General features: G+C 41.5%; 2 protein-coding genes across 4 annotated transcripts in view; one reads left to right on the top strand and one right to left on the bottom strand.

The window, feature by feature from the left end:
• ankef1b (ankyrin repeat and EF-hand domain containing 1b) overlaps nt 1-3,161 on the bottom strand; it is a 9,519-nt gene extending 6,358 nt beyond the window's left edge. Inside the window, exons 1-6 of the mRNA XM_034308360.2 lie at nt 2,518-3,161; nt 2,235-2,434; nt 1,627-1,776; nt 1,194-1,317; nt 263-1,112; nt 1-78 (exon numbers count right to left, since the gene is read on the bottom strand). The exon at nt 1-78 is cut by the window's left edge and continues 149 nt beyond it. Coding sequence (XP_034164251.2) covers nt 1-78; nt 263-1,112; nt 1,194-1,317; nt 1,627-1,776; nt 2,235-2,434; nt 2,518-2,923 — 1,808 coding nt within the window. The 5' untranslated portion in view covers nt 2,924-3,161. The remainder of the gene's footprint in view (nt 79-262; nt 1,113-1,193; nt 1,318-1,626; nt 1,777-2,234; nt 2,435-2,517) is intronic.
• Nucleotides 3,162-4,933: 1,772 nt separating this feature from the next.
• khk (ketohexokinase) lies at nt 4,934-17,880 on the top strand. Of its 3 annotated transcripts, none has more exons than XM_034307851.2 (8): nt 4,934-5,117; nt 5,841-5,957; nt 12,394-12,528; nt 14,720-14,792; nt 15,027-15,173; nt 15,407-15,495; nt 16,172-16,329; nt 17,163-17,880. In XM_034307851.2, the coding sequence occupies exons 1-8, from the start codon at nt 5,026-5,028 to the stop codon at nt 17,261-17,263; spliced, it is 912 nt and encodes a 303-aa protein (XP_034163742.2). In that variant the 5' UTR covers nt 4,934-5,025; the 3' UTR covers nt 17,264-17,880. The 3 variants fall into 3 exon arrangements, with proteins under 3 accessions (XP_034163742.2, XP_034163743.2, XP_034163741.2); XM_034307850.2 differs by lacking the exon at nt 12,394-12,528 and adding an exon at nt 13,393-13,527 and having other exon boundaries at nt 4,937-5,117; XM_034307852.2 differs by lacking the exon at nt 12,394-12,528 and having other exon boundaries at nt 4,935-5,117.
• Nucleotides 17,881-18,527: the final 647 nt, after the last annotated feature.

Raw genomic sequence — 18,527 nt, 5'->3', positions numbered from 1 at the left:
ATGATGTCCTGCTGTCCAGCGTGACACGCGTGATGAAGAGGAGTCCATTTAAACTGATCACAGGCGTTCACATCTGCCCTGCACACACACGCACACACACACACACATTTTATATATATATATATATATATATATATATGTATGTATATATATATATATATATATATATATATATATATATATATAAACATAAACCTGCATGTTAGTGTGTTATTTTTGTCGTTCTGTGTGTGTACAGTAGCTGTGTTGTTGTGCTCAGTACCCGAGTGTGATGAGGAACTCGGCCATCTCGTAGCTCCCGCTGCTGCATGCAGCCATGAGCGGTGTTTTGTAGAAGCGGTCTCTGATGTCCACGGGGAGACGCTGACTGAACGCTAAACACAGCGACTCGAAGTCTCCGGTTCGGACACAGCGGTTGATGTTGGTGTAGATCTTCTGCGGCTCGTCCACGTACCAGGCCGAGTCGTCCTCCACGGGGTGAGAAGGCGGACGGTCACGGTCGAATCGCTTGGTATCGGTGAAGGGCTGATAACTCTCAATCATGAACTGCGGACCGCCGTCTGGTCTTTTCTCCATGATGTCTGGAGGAAGTGTGCAGATGGGCAGAGGAACCACAGACTTCCCTTTCTTCATCTTCCCTTTCCCGCCCTTTCTGCCTTTCCCGCCTTTCTTCTTCTTCGTCTTGGGCTCGTAGGACGACAGGACGTACGCTTTCTGAAGGTACTGCAGTCCCTTGAAGAAGTCGCTGATGTTAATCACACCTTCATGCTTCTTGTCGTGGTCAGCGATGATCTTCTGCAGGTGCTCCTGATCCACGGGAGCGTGATGTTCCTGCAGGACGTACGCAAACTTCTCCCTTGAGACTTTCTCCACAGGAGCGTCGGCCTCCTCGGCGAGCTGGAAGGCGTTCCTCAGCGCTTCCTCATGTTCACATGACCAGTCGTGCAGTGTGAGAGCCCAGAGCTCGTTGGGATTAACCACTCCGGGTTTGGAGAACTTTGTAAACACTCGCTCTGCCTTCTGCAGCTCCTTCAGCGCCGCCCTGTGGCCGTGTGCTTTTGCGATCTGACGTGGAACCAAACCGTTCATGTTCTTCAGCTTCGGGTAGCATCCTGGAGGTGAAGTAGATTACTCTCATTAGTTACAGTTAGAGAGAGCGTGAATAATGACAGAACTGATGCTCTGTAACACACCTCTCTGTGCCAGAAACCTGCAGCACTCAGTGTGACCTCCAGCTGCAGACACGTGCAGAGCCGAGTTTCCCTCCACACACGCCGCACTGAAATCAGCCTGGTACGCTGACAACACACGCAACACCTAACAAACAACAATATAATAACGACACACTGTTAAATAATCAGCCTGGTCACTGACAGCTCCAACACTAGCTCGCAAAATTATTTATTCAAAGAATCATAATAGACATAATAATATAGTAACATCATAATAATAAATCAGGTTTGTATGCAGAAGTATATGAAGAAGAATCCTGGCACAGTGTTTTATTATTTTACAGCACAGATTATTTTACAGATCGAATTATTTTACAGATTGGATTATTTTACAGATTGGATTATTTTACAGATTGGATTATTTTACAGATTGGATTATTTTACAGTCTCTTGCCTGGAAGAATCCTCCGGCTGCAGCGAGCTGAGCGGCGTTCTGCTGCTGTTTATCCGCCGTGTTCGGGTTTCCTCCTCTCTGCAGGATGTGTCTCACTAACGCCACTGAGCCGGCCCTCGCCGCTTCCATCAGAGCCGTCCGCCCTGTTACCTGCACGCACACACACACACACACACACACAGACACAGAGACTAGCTCAAAAAGACTAATAAAAGTCAACAGAATTTCTCTTACCCATTTATTCTTATTAAAAATGCTAGCATCTACAAATATATATGAATATGCAAAAATATGCAAAACTGCATTTTCTTATATTCTTGATGAGTTTAAATGGCAATAATGATTCATGTTAAGAAATAAGGTAAATAAAATTTGTTATGAGAGAATAAGATATCCTGGAGTTGTAATTTTACGACAATGTTTTCCTCAGATTTTTAATAATTAGCATATATTAGCATATTGTTTTGTGATTGGTTTGAGTTTTGTGATCATAAGCAGTGCATGTGTAGTTTCAGGCGTCTAGGAGGAGTTCAGAAGGTTTAAATATTGGAAATATTCATGTTGGAATTGTATTTTATCAGAGTTACACGTTCAGTAGGAGGAGAGACCTGATCGGTGGCGTTGGGATCAGCTCCGCCCTCTAAAATCCTGATGCAGATGTTCTCACACTCGCTGGCGTGCTCACAGGCGAGCAGGAACACCGGTTTCCCCGCGTTGGACACGTTGTTGACGTCCGCTTTGTTGCTGAGCGCCACCTGCAGGCAGCGTGTGTGCCTCTGCGACGGAGAGATGCAGTAAAACAGCACTCCTGCACAGTGAGACACACAGGAGACAAAAATGACAATAATCATAATAATAAAGATCTCAAAAGTTCTAAAGAACCCAGCGCACCTTTCCCCTCGTTATCCACCAGGTTCATGTCAGCGTGGTTCTTCGCCAGGAGAGCCAGCATGGCGTCATGGCCGAGTTCTGCGGCGAGTATCACTGGAGTGCGTCCTCTCTTATCCTGGACATCAGGGTGAGCTCCCAGAGACAGGAGGAGCTCAGCCATGTCCAGGTCGTTGGAGATGGAGGTCTGGTGAAGGACACCGGTTCCCTCGCTCGGTTCTGTCAGGCTGATCAGGTTGGGCACACCGAGACGCACCATCTTCTCCACCTGAGCTTTATTTCCCTCCCGCACTAACTGCAGGAGCTTGTAGATCTGCAGAACCTCCAGACGACCCTCAGCCACTGCACTCTTCATCTTCATCATCGTCGTCATCGTCGTTGTCGTCTCCTCTCCACCTCCTTCAGACATCTGAACATCCAGAGAGAGAGAAGCAGGGGTTAATACTCAGTCCAGAAGATCATCATTACACCTCGTCTTTACATTCCACATTTCTGCTTTACATCATCTCATCAACATATATCCGTAATCTACTACAGGCTCCGCCCCTTTCCGTTCTGCAGTGCATGATGGGAAGGTTAGTGCACACTCTTATCTGGGACCTCTGACAGGATAACACGCCGGGTTCCTTTGTCTACTCACGGCCCTGAAAACCTGCTTTCTTTCTCTTTCCTTCTCTTCCTCATTCTTTCCCCTGTATTTCTCCCTTCCTTCTCTTTTCTCCTGTTTGTTTTCTCCTCTTTTTCCTTCTTTCTTTCTCTCTTCTCATATGGAAAATCAATATATTTCAAACTATATTTATACAATATATGCAGATAGTTTTTAGAAAACATCCATGTTGATGTTTATTAGAGAATAAACTGCAGTATAAATACTAAGTAATAATGTAATAATAATAATAATGAGTTTTGTTCTGATTGTGAATATATACATTTATTTACACAGAAATATTTTCCCATGAAGGAACTCTGTTCTTACATACAGACATACATACACTATTCCTCTCTCTCTCTCTCTCTCTCTCTCTCTCTCCTAACTCTTTCATTTCCCACTCGTCTTCCTGTCCTTCTTTCTCTATAGCCTTTATTTCCTTCCTCACTCTCAGCTCCAGTAAAGCACAGATTCTTCATTAAATGCAGGTTTTTATTTCAGGGTTAGAGTTTAAGTGTAATTAATCACTGTTCATTCACTGGATTTAATGTAAATCTCTGTAACCTGAACAAAAAAAATACATTTAAACTAAGAAAAGTGTTGTGTGTTAATCAGAAATTGGCAGTTTATCCGGTTTGGGTTTGTGTAGATGGAAAATTGAGGTATAAACAGCTCTAATGTGTTAGATAAATAAATATAATATCAGTTTGTGAAGCAGAAAGTGTGTAATGATCAGAATGACTCACGCTGCTGTGACGGAGGGGAACAGAGCGTTCACACTGACCTTATCCCGGGACAAATCAGACAGAAATGCTGCGTCTGTGGGAGACAGACTGATCCACTCTGCTGCTCTTAAACACAGCCTGCAGTGTGTGTAGTGTTGAATTGGTCTCCATGGCAACAGCAGGCGGTTTCTAGAACAGGATTTAACACCCAGGCCTGCTGTCAGGAAGCTGTCTGAGCTCTCACTGCAGATCCCAGCTGTGGGCTGCTGTCACTGCAGGGGATCAGGGGATCGGGGGATCGGGGGATCAGGGGATCAGTGGATCGGGGGATCAGTGGATCAGGGGATCGGGGGATCAGGGGATCAGGGGATCAGGTCTAACCCCTGACCTCTGTGTGCACTAATGTGTGTGTGTCTGAGAAGTGAGACATAAAAACTTCACAGAAAACATATCAACTTCACATGTAATGGATTTTCCACATGTAGTGAGTTCTTATTTTATTTTCACACGTGATCACACTCTATTCTTCACATCATCACCGCGTGTGAATATGCAGTTTTATTAGAATCTATTATAAATAAACTATATAATAAATAAGAATTGTTTAAACTGATAAACACTTACAGTGTTAAGTGACTCGGGTATAGAAGAGTTATGCACTCAGCTCGTGTTTAACTTTATTCACGCTAAAAGATCTTTTCAGACGTTTCTTTTAACCGGAGCGCGCGCGCTAAAGCTTTCGTACAAACTCGGCACTTTTCGGAAAACCGAAGCGTCCCGTGCTAATAATAATAATAATAATAATAATAATAATAATAATAATAATAATATTAATAAAGTGTTATGCCCTTGTTTTTTAAACATTAATAGTTTTATTTTTTTTTACAAAAACATATTTAATCGTAAAATTGTAAAATTACATCAGTTCAAACCCGGAAGTTGGAGATTCAGAGCGCTTTGAACGCACGCACACGCTGACTTCCGCCCTTCCTGCCTTTTGACCAATCAGAGCGCGGCACGGTTTACCTTTCACCTCCAGTCCATGTTCCACTTACCACACCACACACACACCACACCACACCACCGACACACCACCCATCACACCCCACACACACACACACACACACAGAGTGGAACATGGAGCAGAAGAAGATCCTGTGTGTCGGTTTGGTGTGTTTGGACATCATTAACGTGGTGGATAAATTTCCGGAAGAGGACACGGACACCAGGTTTCTATACTGAGTAAAATAATGGAATAATGTCAGTGCGTGTTTTATCCTGTGCTCTGTAACGGCGCGGTGGAGAGCGGAGTCAGGGCTAAAGTTCAGCTCGTGCTGCTGTGTGCATGTTAAAGGGGCGGTTTTCCAGAGAGAAGCTCATTACTGCTCATTACTGCTCATTAAGCTCATTACTGCTGCAGTGTAGCTGAGCACTGCAAGGCTAATTTAGATAACAGCTAATATAACTTTAATATAACCCTGTGACCTCCATCAGCACAGTGCACACCTGAGCAATGTCAGGAAGACTCAACAGCGTGACACTGTTATAACTCATTATAACACTGTCATAAATGTTTACAGCCTTCTGCTCATGCAGCTTTCGCAAGCTTTTGGATCTGAAATAATGAAGGAGTGAATGATGTGGTTAATAAACTCAAGCCACACACTGATCACTGTGGCCTTTGCAGTTCATTCATCCGAAACCGAATGTGGGCGGGGCCTGATCTCTGCTGAAGCGCTCAGGAGACACGCCCCTCACAGCGCCACCCAGTGACGTCACCGCTGACGTCAGAGAGAGGATTATACTCTCCAGAAAAAAAAAATTATGTTAAAAATGAGTAGATATGATTTTCTGATCAGAGCTCGTATATAGACAGAGCTCCATTAAATATGTGTGTGTGTGTGCGCACGTGTGTGTGTGCGTGTGTGTGTGTGTGTGTGTGTGTGTTACAGATGTGTGTCTCAGAGGTGGCAGCGAGGTGGGAACGCCTCGAACTCCTGCACGGTTCTGTCTCTGCTCGGTGCTCCCTGTGCCTTCATGGGGTCTCTGGCTGCAGGACCAATTGCTGAGTAAGTGCTCTTCATTAACCCCCGATCTGATCTCCAACTGTACCGTACTGTACCATAACATACTATACTGTACCATAACATACTATACTGTACCATACTGTACCGTACCATAACATACTATACTGTACCATAACATACTATACTGTACCATACTGTACTGTACCGTACCATAACATACTATACTGTACCATAACATACTATACTGTACCATAACATACTATACTGTACCATACCATACCGTACCGTACCATAACATACTATACTGTACCATACTGTACCGTACCATAACATACCGTACCGTACCATACCATACCGTACCGTACCATAACATACTATACTGTACCATACCGTACCGTACCATAACATACTATACTGTACCATACTGTACCGTACCATAACATACTATACTGTACCATACTGTACCGTACCATAACATACCGTACCGTACCGTACTGTACCATAACATACTATACTGTACCATACTGTACCATAACATACTATACTGTACCATACTGTACCGTACCATAACATACCGTACCGTACCGTACTGTACCATAACATACTATACTGTACCATACTGTACCATAACATACTATACTGTACCATACTGTACCGTACCATAACATACCGTACCGTACCGTACTGTACCATAACATACTATACTGTACCATACTGTACCATAACATACTATACTGTACCATACTGTACCGTACCATAACATACCGTACCGTACCGTACTGTACCATAACATACTATACTGTACCATACTGTACCATAACATACTATACTGTACCATACTATACTGTACCGTACCATACCGTACCGTACCGTACTGTACCATAACATACCGTACCGTACCATAACATACTATACTGTACCGTACCATAACATACTGTACCGTACCATAACATACTGTACCGTACCATAACATACCGTACCGTACCATAACATACCGTACCGTACCATACCGTACCATAACATACTGTACCGTACCATAACATACCGTACCGTACCATAACATACTGTACCGTACCATAACATACTGTACCGTACCATACCGTACCGTACCATAACATACTATACTGTACCATAACATACTATACTGTACCATACTGTACCGTACCATAACATACTATACTGTACCATAACATACTATACTGTACCATACTGTACTGTACCGTACCATAACATACTATACTGTACCATAACATACTATACTGTACCATAACATACTATACTGTACCATACCATACCGTACCGTACCATAACATACTATACTGTACCATACTGTACCGTACCATAACATACCGTACCGTACCATACCATACCGTACCGTACCATAACATACTATACTGTACCATACCGTACCGTACCATAACATACTATACTGTACCATACTGTACCGTACCATAACATACTATACTGTACCATAACATACTATACTGTACCATACCGTACCGTACCATACCATACCGTACCGTACCGTACCATAACATACTATACTGTACCATACTGTACCGTACCATAACATACTATACTGTACCATACCGTACCGTACCATAACATACTATACTGTACCATACCGTACCGTACCATAACATACTATACTGTACCATACCGTACCGTACCATAACATACTATACTGTACCATACCGTACCGTACCATAACATACTATACTGTACCATACTGTACCGTACCATAACATACTATACTGTACCATAACATACTATACTGTACCATACCGTACCGTACCATACCATACCGTACCGTACTGTACCATAACATACTATACTGTACCATACCGTACCATAACATACTATACTGTACCATACTGTACCGTACCATAACATACCGTACTGTACCATACTGTACCGTACCATAACATACTATACTGTACCATAACATACTATACTGTACCATACCGTACCGTACCATACCATACCGTACCGTACCGTACCATAACATACTATACTGTACCATACCGTACCGTACCATAACATACTATACTGTACCATACTGTACCGTACCATAACATACTATACTGTACCATAACATACTATACTGTACCATACCGTACCGTACCATACCATACCGTACCGTACCGTACCATAACATACTATACTGTACCATACTGTACCGTACCATAACATACCGTACCGTACCATACCATACCGTACCGTACCATAACATACTATACTGTACCATACCGTACCGTACCATAACATACTATACTGTACCATACTGTACCGTACCATAACATACCGTACCGTACCATACCATACTGTACCGTACCATAACATACTATACTGTACCATACCGTACCGTACCATAACATACTATACTGTACCATACCATACTATACTGTACCATACCGTACCGTACCATACCATACCGTACCGTACTGTACCATAACATACTATACTGTACCATACCGTACCGTACCATAACATACTATACTGTACCATACCGTACCGTACCATAACATACTATACTGTACCATACTGTACCGTACCATAACATACCGTACCGTACTGTACCATAACATACTATACTGTACCATAACATACTATACTGTACCATACTGTACCGTACCATAACATACCGTACTGTACCGTACCGTACCATAACATACTATACTGTACCATAACATACTATACTGTACCATACCGTACCATAACATACCGTACCGTACCATAACATACTATACTGTACCATACTGTACCGTACCATAACATACTATACTGTACCATACTGTACCGTACCATAACATACTATACTGTACCATACTGTACCGTACCATAACATACCGTACCGTACTGTACCATAACATACTATACTGTACCATAACATACTATACTGTACCATAACATACTATACTGTACCATACTGTACCGTACCATAACATACCGTACTGTACCGTACCGTACCATAACATACTATACTGTACCATAACATACTATACTGTACCATACCGTACCATAACATACCGTACCGTACCATAACATACTATACTGTACCATACTGTACCGTACCATAACATACTATACTGTACCATACTGTACCGTACCATAACATACTATACTGTACCATACTGTACCGTACCATAACATACTATACTGTACCATACTGTACCGTACCATAACATACCGTACTGTACCGTACCATAACATACTATACTGTACCATAACATACTATACTGTACCATACCGTACCGTACTGTACCATAACATACTATACTGTACCGTACCGTACCATAACATACTATACTGTACCATACTGTACCGTACCATAACATACTATACTGTACCATACTGTACCGTACCATAACATACCGTACTGTACCGTACCGTACCATAACATACTATACTGTACCATACCGTACCGTACCATAACATACTATACTGTACCATACTGTACCGTACCATAACATACCGTACTGTACCGTACCGTACCATAACATACTATACTGTACCATAACATACTATACTGTACCATACTGTACCGTACCGTACCATAACATACCGTACCGTACCATAACATACTATACTGTACCATACCGTACCGTACCGTACCATAACATACTATACTGTACCATAACATACTATACTGTACCATACTGTACCATAACATACTATACTGTACCGTACCGTACCGTACCATAACATACCGTACCGTACCATAACATACTATACTGTACCATACCGTACCGTACCATACCATAACATACTATACTGTACCATACTGTACCATAACATACTATACTGTACCATACCATACCATAACATACTATACTGTACTGTACCGTACCATAACATACCATACCGTACCATAACATACCGTACTGTACCATACTGTACCGTACCGTACCATAACATACCGTACCGTACCATAACATACCGTACTGTACCATAACATACTATACTGTACCATACCGTACCGTACCATACCATAACATACTATACTGTACCATACTGTACCATAACATACTATACTGTACCATACCATACCATAACATACTATACTGTACTGTACCGTACCATAACATACCGTACCGTACCATAACATACTATACTGTACCATACCGTACCGTACCGTACCATAACATACCATACCGTACCATAACATACTATACTGTACCATACCGTACCGTACCGTACCATAACATACCGTACCGTACCATAACATACCGTACCGTACCATAACATACTATACTGTACCATACCATACCATAACATACTATACTGTACTGTACCGTACCATAACATACCGTACCGTACCATAACATACTATACTGTACCATACCGTACCGTACCGTACCATAACATACCGTACCGTACCATAACATACCGTACCGTACCATAACATACTATACTGTACCATACTGTACCGTACCGTACCATACCGTACTGTACCGTACCGTACCATAACATACTATACTGTACCATACTGTACCGTACCGTACCATAACATACTATACTGTACCATACTGTACCGTACCGTACCATACCGTACTGTACCGTACCGTACCATAACATACTATACTGTACCATAACATACTATACTGTACCATACCGTACCATACCGTACCATAACATACCGTACCGTACCATAACATACTATACTGTACCATACCGTACCGTACCATACCATAACATACTATACTGTACCATACTGTACCATAACATACTATACTGTACCATACCATACCATAACATACTATACTGTACTGTACCGTACCATAACATACCATACCGTACCATAACATACCGTACTGTACCATACTGTACCGTACCGTACCATAACATACCGTACCGTACCATAACATACCGTACTGTACCATAACATACTATACTGTACCATACCGTACCGTACCATACCATAACATACTATACTGTACCATACTGTACCATAACATACTATACTGTACCATACCATACCATAACATACTATACTGTACTGTACCGTACCATAACATACCGTACCGTACCATAACATACTATACTGTACCATACCGTACCGTACCGTACCATAACATACCATACCGTACCATAACATACTATACTGTACCATACCGTACCGTACCGTACCATAACATACCGTACCGTACCATAACATACCGTACCGTACCATAACATACTATACTGTACCATACCATACCATAACATACTATACTGTACTGTACCGTACCATAACATACCGTACCGTACCATAACATACTATACTGTACCATACCGTACCGTACCGTACCATAACATACCGTACCGTACCATAACATACCGTACCGTACCATAACATACTATACTGTACCATACTGTACCGTACCGTACCATACCGTACTGTACCGTACCGTACCATAACATACTATACTGTACCATACTGTACCGTACCGTACCATAACATACTATACTGTACCATACTGTACCGTACCGTACCATACCGTACTGTACCGTACCGTACCATAACATACTATACTGTACCATAACATACTATACTGTACCATACCGTACCATACCGTACCATAACATACCGTACCGTACCATAACATACTATACTGTACCATACCGTACCGTACCGTACCATAACATACTATACCGTACCATACCGTACTGTACCGTACCGTACCATAACATACTATACTGTACCATAACATACTATACTGTACCATACCGTACCATAACATACTGTACCGTACCATAACATACTATACTGTACCATACTGTACCGTACCGTACCATAACATACCGTACCGTACCATAACATACTATACCGTACCATACCGTACTGTACCGTACCGTACCATAACATACTATACTGTACCATAACATACTATACTGTACCATACCGTACCATAACATACCGTACCGTACCATAACATACTATACTGTACCATACTGTACCGTACCGTACCATAACATACTATACTGTACCATACTGTACCGTACCGTACCATAACATAACATACCGTACCGTACCATACCATAACATACTATACTGTACCATACCGTACCATAACATACCGTACCGTACCATAACATACTATACTGTACCATACTGTACCGTACCGTACCATAACATACTATACTGTACCATACTGTACCGTACCGTACCATAACATAACATACCGTACCATACCATACCATAACATACTATACTGTACCATACCGTACCATAACATACTATACTGTACCATACTGTACCGTACCGTACCATAACATACTATACTGTACCATACCGTACCATAACATACTATACTGTACCATACTGTACCGTACCGTACCATAACATACTGTACCATACCATCCTTTACTGTACCGACCCATACTGTGCTGGGTACAGGGCACTTTACAAGGATTTTTTAGAGCGTGTGTGTGTGTGTGTGTGAGTGCGCGTGTGTGTATGTGTTAAATACACTCTTAAATACTTTGTTCACTTCAGCTTCATCCTGAATGATTTTAAAATGTACCACGTTGACGTGTCTCTTGTTACTGAGCATGCTCAGTGCTCATGCCCCGCCTCCGTCGTCATCAGCAGCCAGAGCAGCGGCACACGCACCATCCTGCACATGAACAGGTTTGTGTGTGTGTGTGTGTGTGTGTGTGTGTGTGTGTGTGTGTGTGTGTGCGCGTGCACGCGTTCTTGCTTGCTGTCTGAAGAGAAACAGCTACACTTCTTCACACACACACGGGTCCTGTTCCAATCCTGCTGTTCATGCGCCCTTGTCCACTTCCCCTTGACTGATTGTACTTGTCCATCGTAAGGGCCGTTCTCTGAAGTTCATCAGATGAGCGTTAGATGGGGATGAAGTCGGCAGCGATGTCACAGTTTGTAATCAGAAACACTTGAGTGAACATTTGATTAGCATGCTAGTTCCAGAGACAGGTTGCTAGTAAGCTAGTTAATTTCCAGGCGTAAGTGTAAAATACTTTATAAAACGCTAATGTACTGCACTGTGCTAGTTAGTAAGCAAGCTAGCTATAATTAACAAAAAGAATATTAAGCCGGCTAATCTGTGTGATAGCAAATGATAATTAAAAACAGCATTATATTGCAGTTAGTAAATTAGTTAGTTAGCACACTGGCTAATTATTTAGCAAGAACTCTGCTAATTAATTAGAACACTAGCTAGTCTAGCGTGTTAGTGAGTTAGCGAGCTCAGGGAGTAAATCTGAGAGGAAAATCACTTCAGCTAAAGCGTTCAGTTCACTTCCCCTACACACTCGTCCCCTTGGAAGTGCACACTCGAGCAGCGAAGTGAACTGATACTTACTTCTGAGTGGTGAAGGGAAGTTAGCATGTGTGCTAACATGAATATGGGAAAGCAGGAACATCCTGGTGAATAATCCTGCTGCAGTTCTCCATGTTAGCACTAGGTGGCGCAGTGATGCGTACGCTAACTCAATAAACCTGACCTTGTGCTTTTCTCTATGTTGTTAGCTTCATCGTGGGTGATTTTAGCCGCCGCGGTGTGGATATTTCTGGTGTAGCGTGGCAGCAGTGTGGCGAGACGCCGTGTGCGTGTTGTATTGTTTGTCAAAAGTCGGGTTCTCGCACCGTGGTTCTCTATGACACGTAAGACGTTAATAACAATAAAAATAATCTGAAATAATCTCGACAATCACATGACCATCATACGCTAATATGTGACGATCAGTCCTCTGTAGGCCTGCGCTAATCAGGATAACGAAATTCCAGAGGAGAACAGACCTGTAGCTGCTAGCTAACAGGTGGCTAGCTTTGGTTAGCTAGCATTATTTAGCATTAATCAGTGTTGTATGTCAGTATTGTCATAAACACAAGGTTATTAAAAGCCTGCAGTGGAACTGAATTAATTCACTTTAATTAACATTGTTAACAAATCACTATGCTAATTCATATGCTAATTCATATGCTAATCAGCCACATTTGTTCCTAATTGAACTGTTGTAGATGAAATAATAATTTCATAATTAATTTTAAATCTAATTATGTCCTAAGATGTATTTTTAAATGTTTGTTGTTTATCAGACACAAAAGCACAAACGCACACAGGCTCTTGACATTAAAATAATTAAACGGAATAATAGTTAAAAACAATATTTTAATGTTATTCTTTATAGTAATTAATATTATGTTATAACAGTTAAATTCACTGAATAATATTTTAATAACGATGTTAACGATCGAATGAACAGATTATAACGCTGAACACTTATTAATGAGATTCTCTTAAAGGTATAAAACACTACACAACGCTTAACGATGCTCTTCACTGCACTCGTTCTAAACATATCTCTTTTAATAATTAATAATACTTAATAATACATGTTTTAAATTATAAAGAGCTTATATATTATTAATAATAATATATGTTATATATTTATAACATCTGTGTAAGGAATGGAGCAGAAATTTTGGCCCCCCACCGTTATATTTAAAGCTCATATTACACAGGAGCTCTGTGTGTGTGTGTGTGTGTGTGTCTCTGTGTGTGTGTGTGTGTGTCTGTGTGTGTGTCTCTGTGTGTGTGTGTCTGTGTGTGTGTGTCTCTCTGTGTGTGTCTGTGTGTGTGTGTGTGTGTGTCTCTCTGTGTGTCTCTCTGTGTGTGTGTGTCTCTGTGTGTGTGTCTGTGTGTGTGTGTCTGTGTGTGTGTCTCTCTGTGTGTGTGTCTCTCTGTGTGTGTGTGTGTCTGTGTGTGTGTGTCTGTGTGTGTGTGTGTGTCTGTGTGTGTGTGTGCGTGTGTGTGTGAGATGAGTTTCCTGATTTCTCATCTCTGTTGAATCAGAAACCTGCCTGATGTTTGTGCAGATGATTTCTCAAAGCTGGATCTCAGTCACTACAAGTGGATTCACTTTGAGGTGAAAATGATCTTTTATTTGTTTTATTTTTTACTGAAATAGTGAAACATGTTTAAAGTGATTGACAGACAGAGATACAAAAGAGTGTGTGTGTGCGCGCGTGTGTGTTTGTGTGTGCGCGCGTGTGTTTGTGTGTGCGCGTGTGTGTGTTTGTGTGTGCATGTGTGTGTGTGCGTGTGTGTTTGTGTGTGTGTGCGTGTGTGTTTGTGTGCGCACGCGTGTGTGTGTGTTCAGGGTCGTAACGCTGATGAACAGGTGAAGATGATCGAGCAGGTGAAACTCTACAACGCCACACAGGAGGAGAAGAACAGGATCACCATCTCCGTGGAGATCGAGAAAACCCGCCCCTCGCTCTATCAGCTCTTCCCCCATGGAGACGTGGTACAGTCCGACTTTACCGCAGTCCGACTTTACTACAGTCCGAGTTTACCGCAGTCCGACTTTACCGCAGTCCGACTTTACTACAGTCCGAGTTTACTACAGTCCGACTTTACCGCAGTCCGACTTTACCGCAGTCCGACTTTACTACTGTCCGACTTTACCGCAGTCCGACTTTACTGCATTATGTTAAGTATTTAAAACTATAAACCTGTGTATTCCTGTGTGCCGTGCAGGTGTTTGTGAGTAAAGACCTGGCGATGCATTTCGGGTTTCAGTCGGCGTCCAGTGCAGTGAAGGGGTTTTACAGCCGTGTGAAAGAAGGGTAAGAAATAAACCTCTAAAACAATCTGTAACACTGAATATATAATAATAATATATAATAATATCCTGTTCATACACTTAACACGATTAACAGCATTCATATGAACATTGTTTGTAACTTTTCCTCTTTTTCGTACATATTAATAGTTTTCAGTGATTAAAGATCATTGAAAAGGGTTCTGTAGCCGGAACAGTTTGAGACGCACTGCTCTAGAGGGAAAATATATATTCAGGTTTATTTGTTATTTACAGACTGTAATAAAGTGTTGCTTTCTGTGTTTTAATGAAGACAGACTTCACCTGGACTTTAACTGATGGTGGAATTAGATTTATTTCTAAAGCGGTGATGTACTTTATTCTCCACTAGATGTCACTACAGAGCTATAGTTCTACATCCCAGCTGCGTGATAAAGTCTGTTTCAAAAATCTGATTGCCATAAACCACTGTTTTTATAAAGTGATAAGTGCGCTCTGTGTGTAACTCACAAAATGAGCCAGGAGCTCATTAAATCCGATCTAAATCAGACTTTTTAACAACCGCGCCGTCCATTTCAGGAGCACAGTCTCACACCGTTGCATTATTTCTGATCATATACGGAGTAAACGGTGTGTGAACAGGAGATTGAGATTCAGTTCCAGTTCTCCGTGATGGTTTATGTGTGAGCTCCTGTGTTCAGGGCTGTGCTGATCTGTGCCTGGGCGGAGAACGGTGCCGACGCGATGGGTCCTGATGGTGCCGTACTGCACTCTGACGCTTTTCCTCCTGAGAAACTGGTGGACACACTGGGAGCTGGAGACACGTTTAACGCCTCGGTCATTTACAGCCTGTCTAACGGTAATAACCGTTCTAATACGTGTTCAGTCAGGAATAAAACACACCGGGGCATGCTGTTATAGGAAAACAATCCACACTGCAGTGGCAGCTGACAGCAGTGCAGCTGCAAATCACAGGCTTATGTAACATTGATGGAAGGAGTCTCCAGTGTCAGCGCTGTGTAACAGTCAGAGTTAAAGCTGTAACTTTAACAAGCTGCGATTTATTTTTCTCTTATTAACTGGAAGAGAGAGAATAAAGAGACGCAGGTGAGGGAACGAGTGTTTATAGCTGCTATAACGATTAAATTGTTTTAAATTGTAATCGTTGGTAAAGTGCTGTGGTGTAAGAGGAATAAAACACTGAGGGATGTGCGGCTTTAGGAAAATAATCAACTTCAGGGTGGTAACAGTAACTCTGCTTCAACACACACACACACACACACACACAGTGTTTATTACTTATATATCATAACAGTAGAATGATTCCGATTCTGATTGACTCCAGCGAATCACAGTCTGCCTCTAATTACATATTCATGAGCTGTGAAATTGATTGGTTCTGTAATTCTTTAATGTGATCTGAAACATCATCACTGAGATCCAAAGCTTTGAGGATTTTTAGGGTCGGTGATGTGATGCTTATTAACAAAGCGTCTGTCAATCAAGCGTCTCTCCTGAATATGCAAATTTGCCGACACAGGGTCACGCCCACACAGCCGAGTGGAAACACAGACATGGTTTTTTATAATAATAATAATAATAATAATAATAATGCGGCTCATGTGTTTGGAATTAAAAGTGAGTGAAGAAGTGAATGAAGTGTTGTTGTTTTCCGCTCCCTCTCTCCTGCAGGAGGGTCTTTACAGGAAGCGCTCACATTTGGCTGCCAGATTGCGGGAAAGAAATGCGGTGTTCACGGCTACGACGGGATCGTTCAGCGAAAACAGAGCTGAAGATGCAGATGTTCAGGAAAATCACGTGCGTTTTTTTTTTTTTTTTTTTTTTAATAAACGTCACGTTCCTGCTGATCAGCAGCTTTAACAACATAAATATAGAAATATATCATCTTTACATTAAAGAGGCTTTAATTCGTAAGCATTCCGGGCCTCGTCCAAATCTGCATTTATAACACTCCCTCGTACACTTGCCCTTAGTTGAGTTCCCTTTTAAGGGCGTAAGGGGACGATGGTCAGATGAGGGACGTAGCGTCACTGTGGACTTCAGGAAGAATGAGTGATCAAATTCATGCTAGTTAGCGAGCTTAAATGTGAACATTAGCAAGAACAAAATCATACTCATAATATCCAAGAATATTTGATTCCTCTGGTGATGATGTCAGTAATCTACTTTAGCTAATTATCCAAATGCTAAATAAGTAAATATCCAGTGAACTAATTAGCATGCTAATCAGCTGTCATGCTAGCTGGTACATTAGCGAGCTGATGTGACTCTGTACAGAGAGTGAAAAACCCTGATCAGAACGTTTCCCTGCTCTCTGCGCTCTCAGTGTTTAGTTCCAGCTCGCTCGGGTTGTCTGGACGCCAGCCAGCTGCAGTGCATTGTGGGAATTTATAAAAACACTGGATATTCAACACTGTTTAAAAAATGAGCCAAATCTACAATTCATCTTCTTTACATTCCACTGAATACGTGAGAAAATTTACACATGAAGTATCAAGTAAATGTATAAAAATAAATATCAAATTGCATTTGCTCTGTTTTCAGCAGCTTAAAATCACACACAGAAGCTTCAGTTCCATAATAATAATAATAATAATAATAATAATAATAATAATAATAATAATAATAATAATGAAGAAAGGAGCAGGAGAAATACAAGAATAAAAGTAAATAAAAACAAAACAAATAATTAACCAACAGTTTGAATGAAATAAAATTAAAACAGACGTGATCTCGCTCTGTAAATCATTTCATTCCATAACTCTGTGTGTGTGTGTGTGTGTGTGTGTGTGTGTGTGTGTAACGTGTACAAGTGTGTGTTCGAAATTTTATTTAATTAAAGTTGAATTTTGTTTGGTGTTTTCCAAATCTGTATTATGTTCAATGAAGAATCTTAATTAAACAAAAAAACAAAAACAAGCAAACAAACAAACAAGGCGTCGTCTCTGACTGGAACCCGAGCTTCATCCTCCTCATCCTCACACACACACACACACACACACACACACACACACACACACACACACACACACGTCC

This window comes from Pangasianodon hypophthalmus, chromosome 10, assembly GCF_027358585.1.
Source record: "Pangasianodon hypophthalmus isolate fPanHyp1 chromosome 10, fPanHyp1.pri, whole genome shotgun sequence".
Lineage (NCBI taxonomy): Eukaryota > Metazoa > Chordata > Actinopteri > Siluriformes > Pangasiidae > Pangasianodon > Pangasianodon hypophthalmus.
This window is presented reverse-complemented; position numbering and strand designations above follow the sequence as displayed.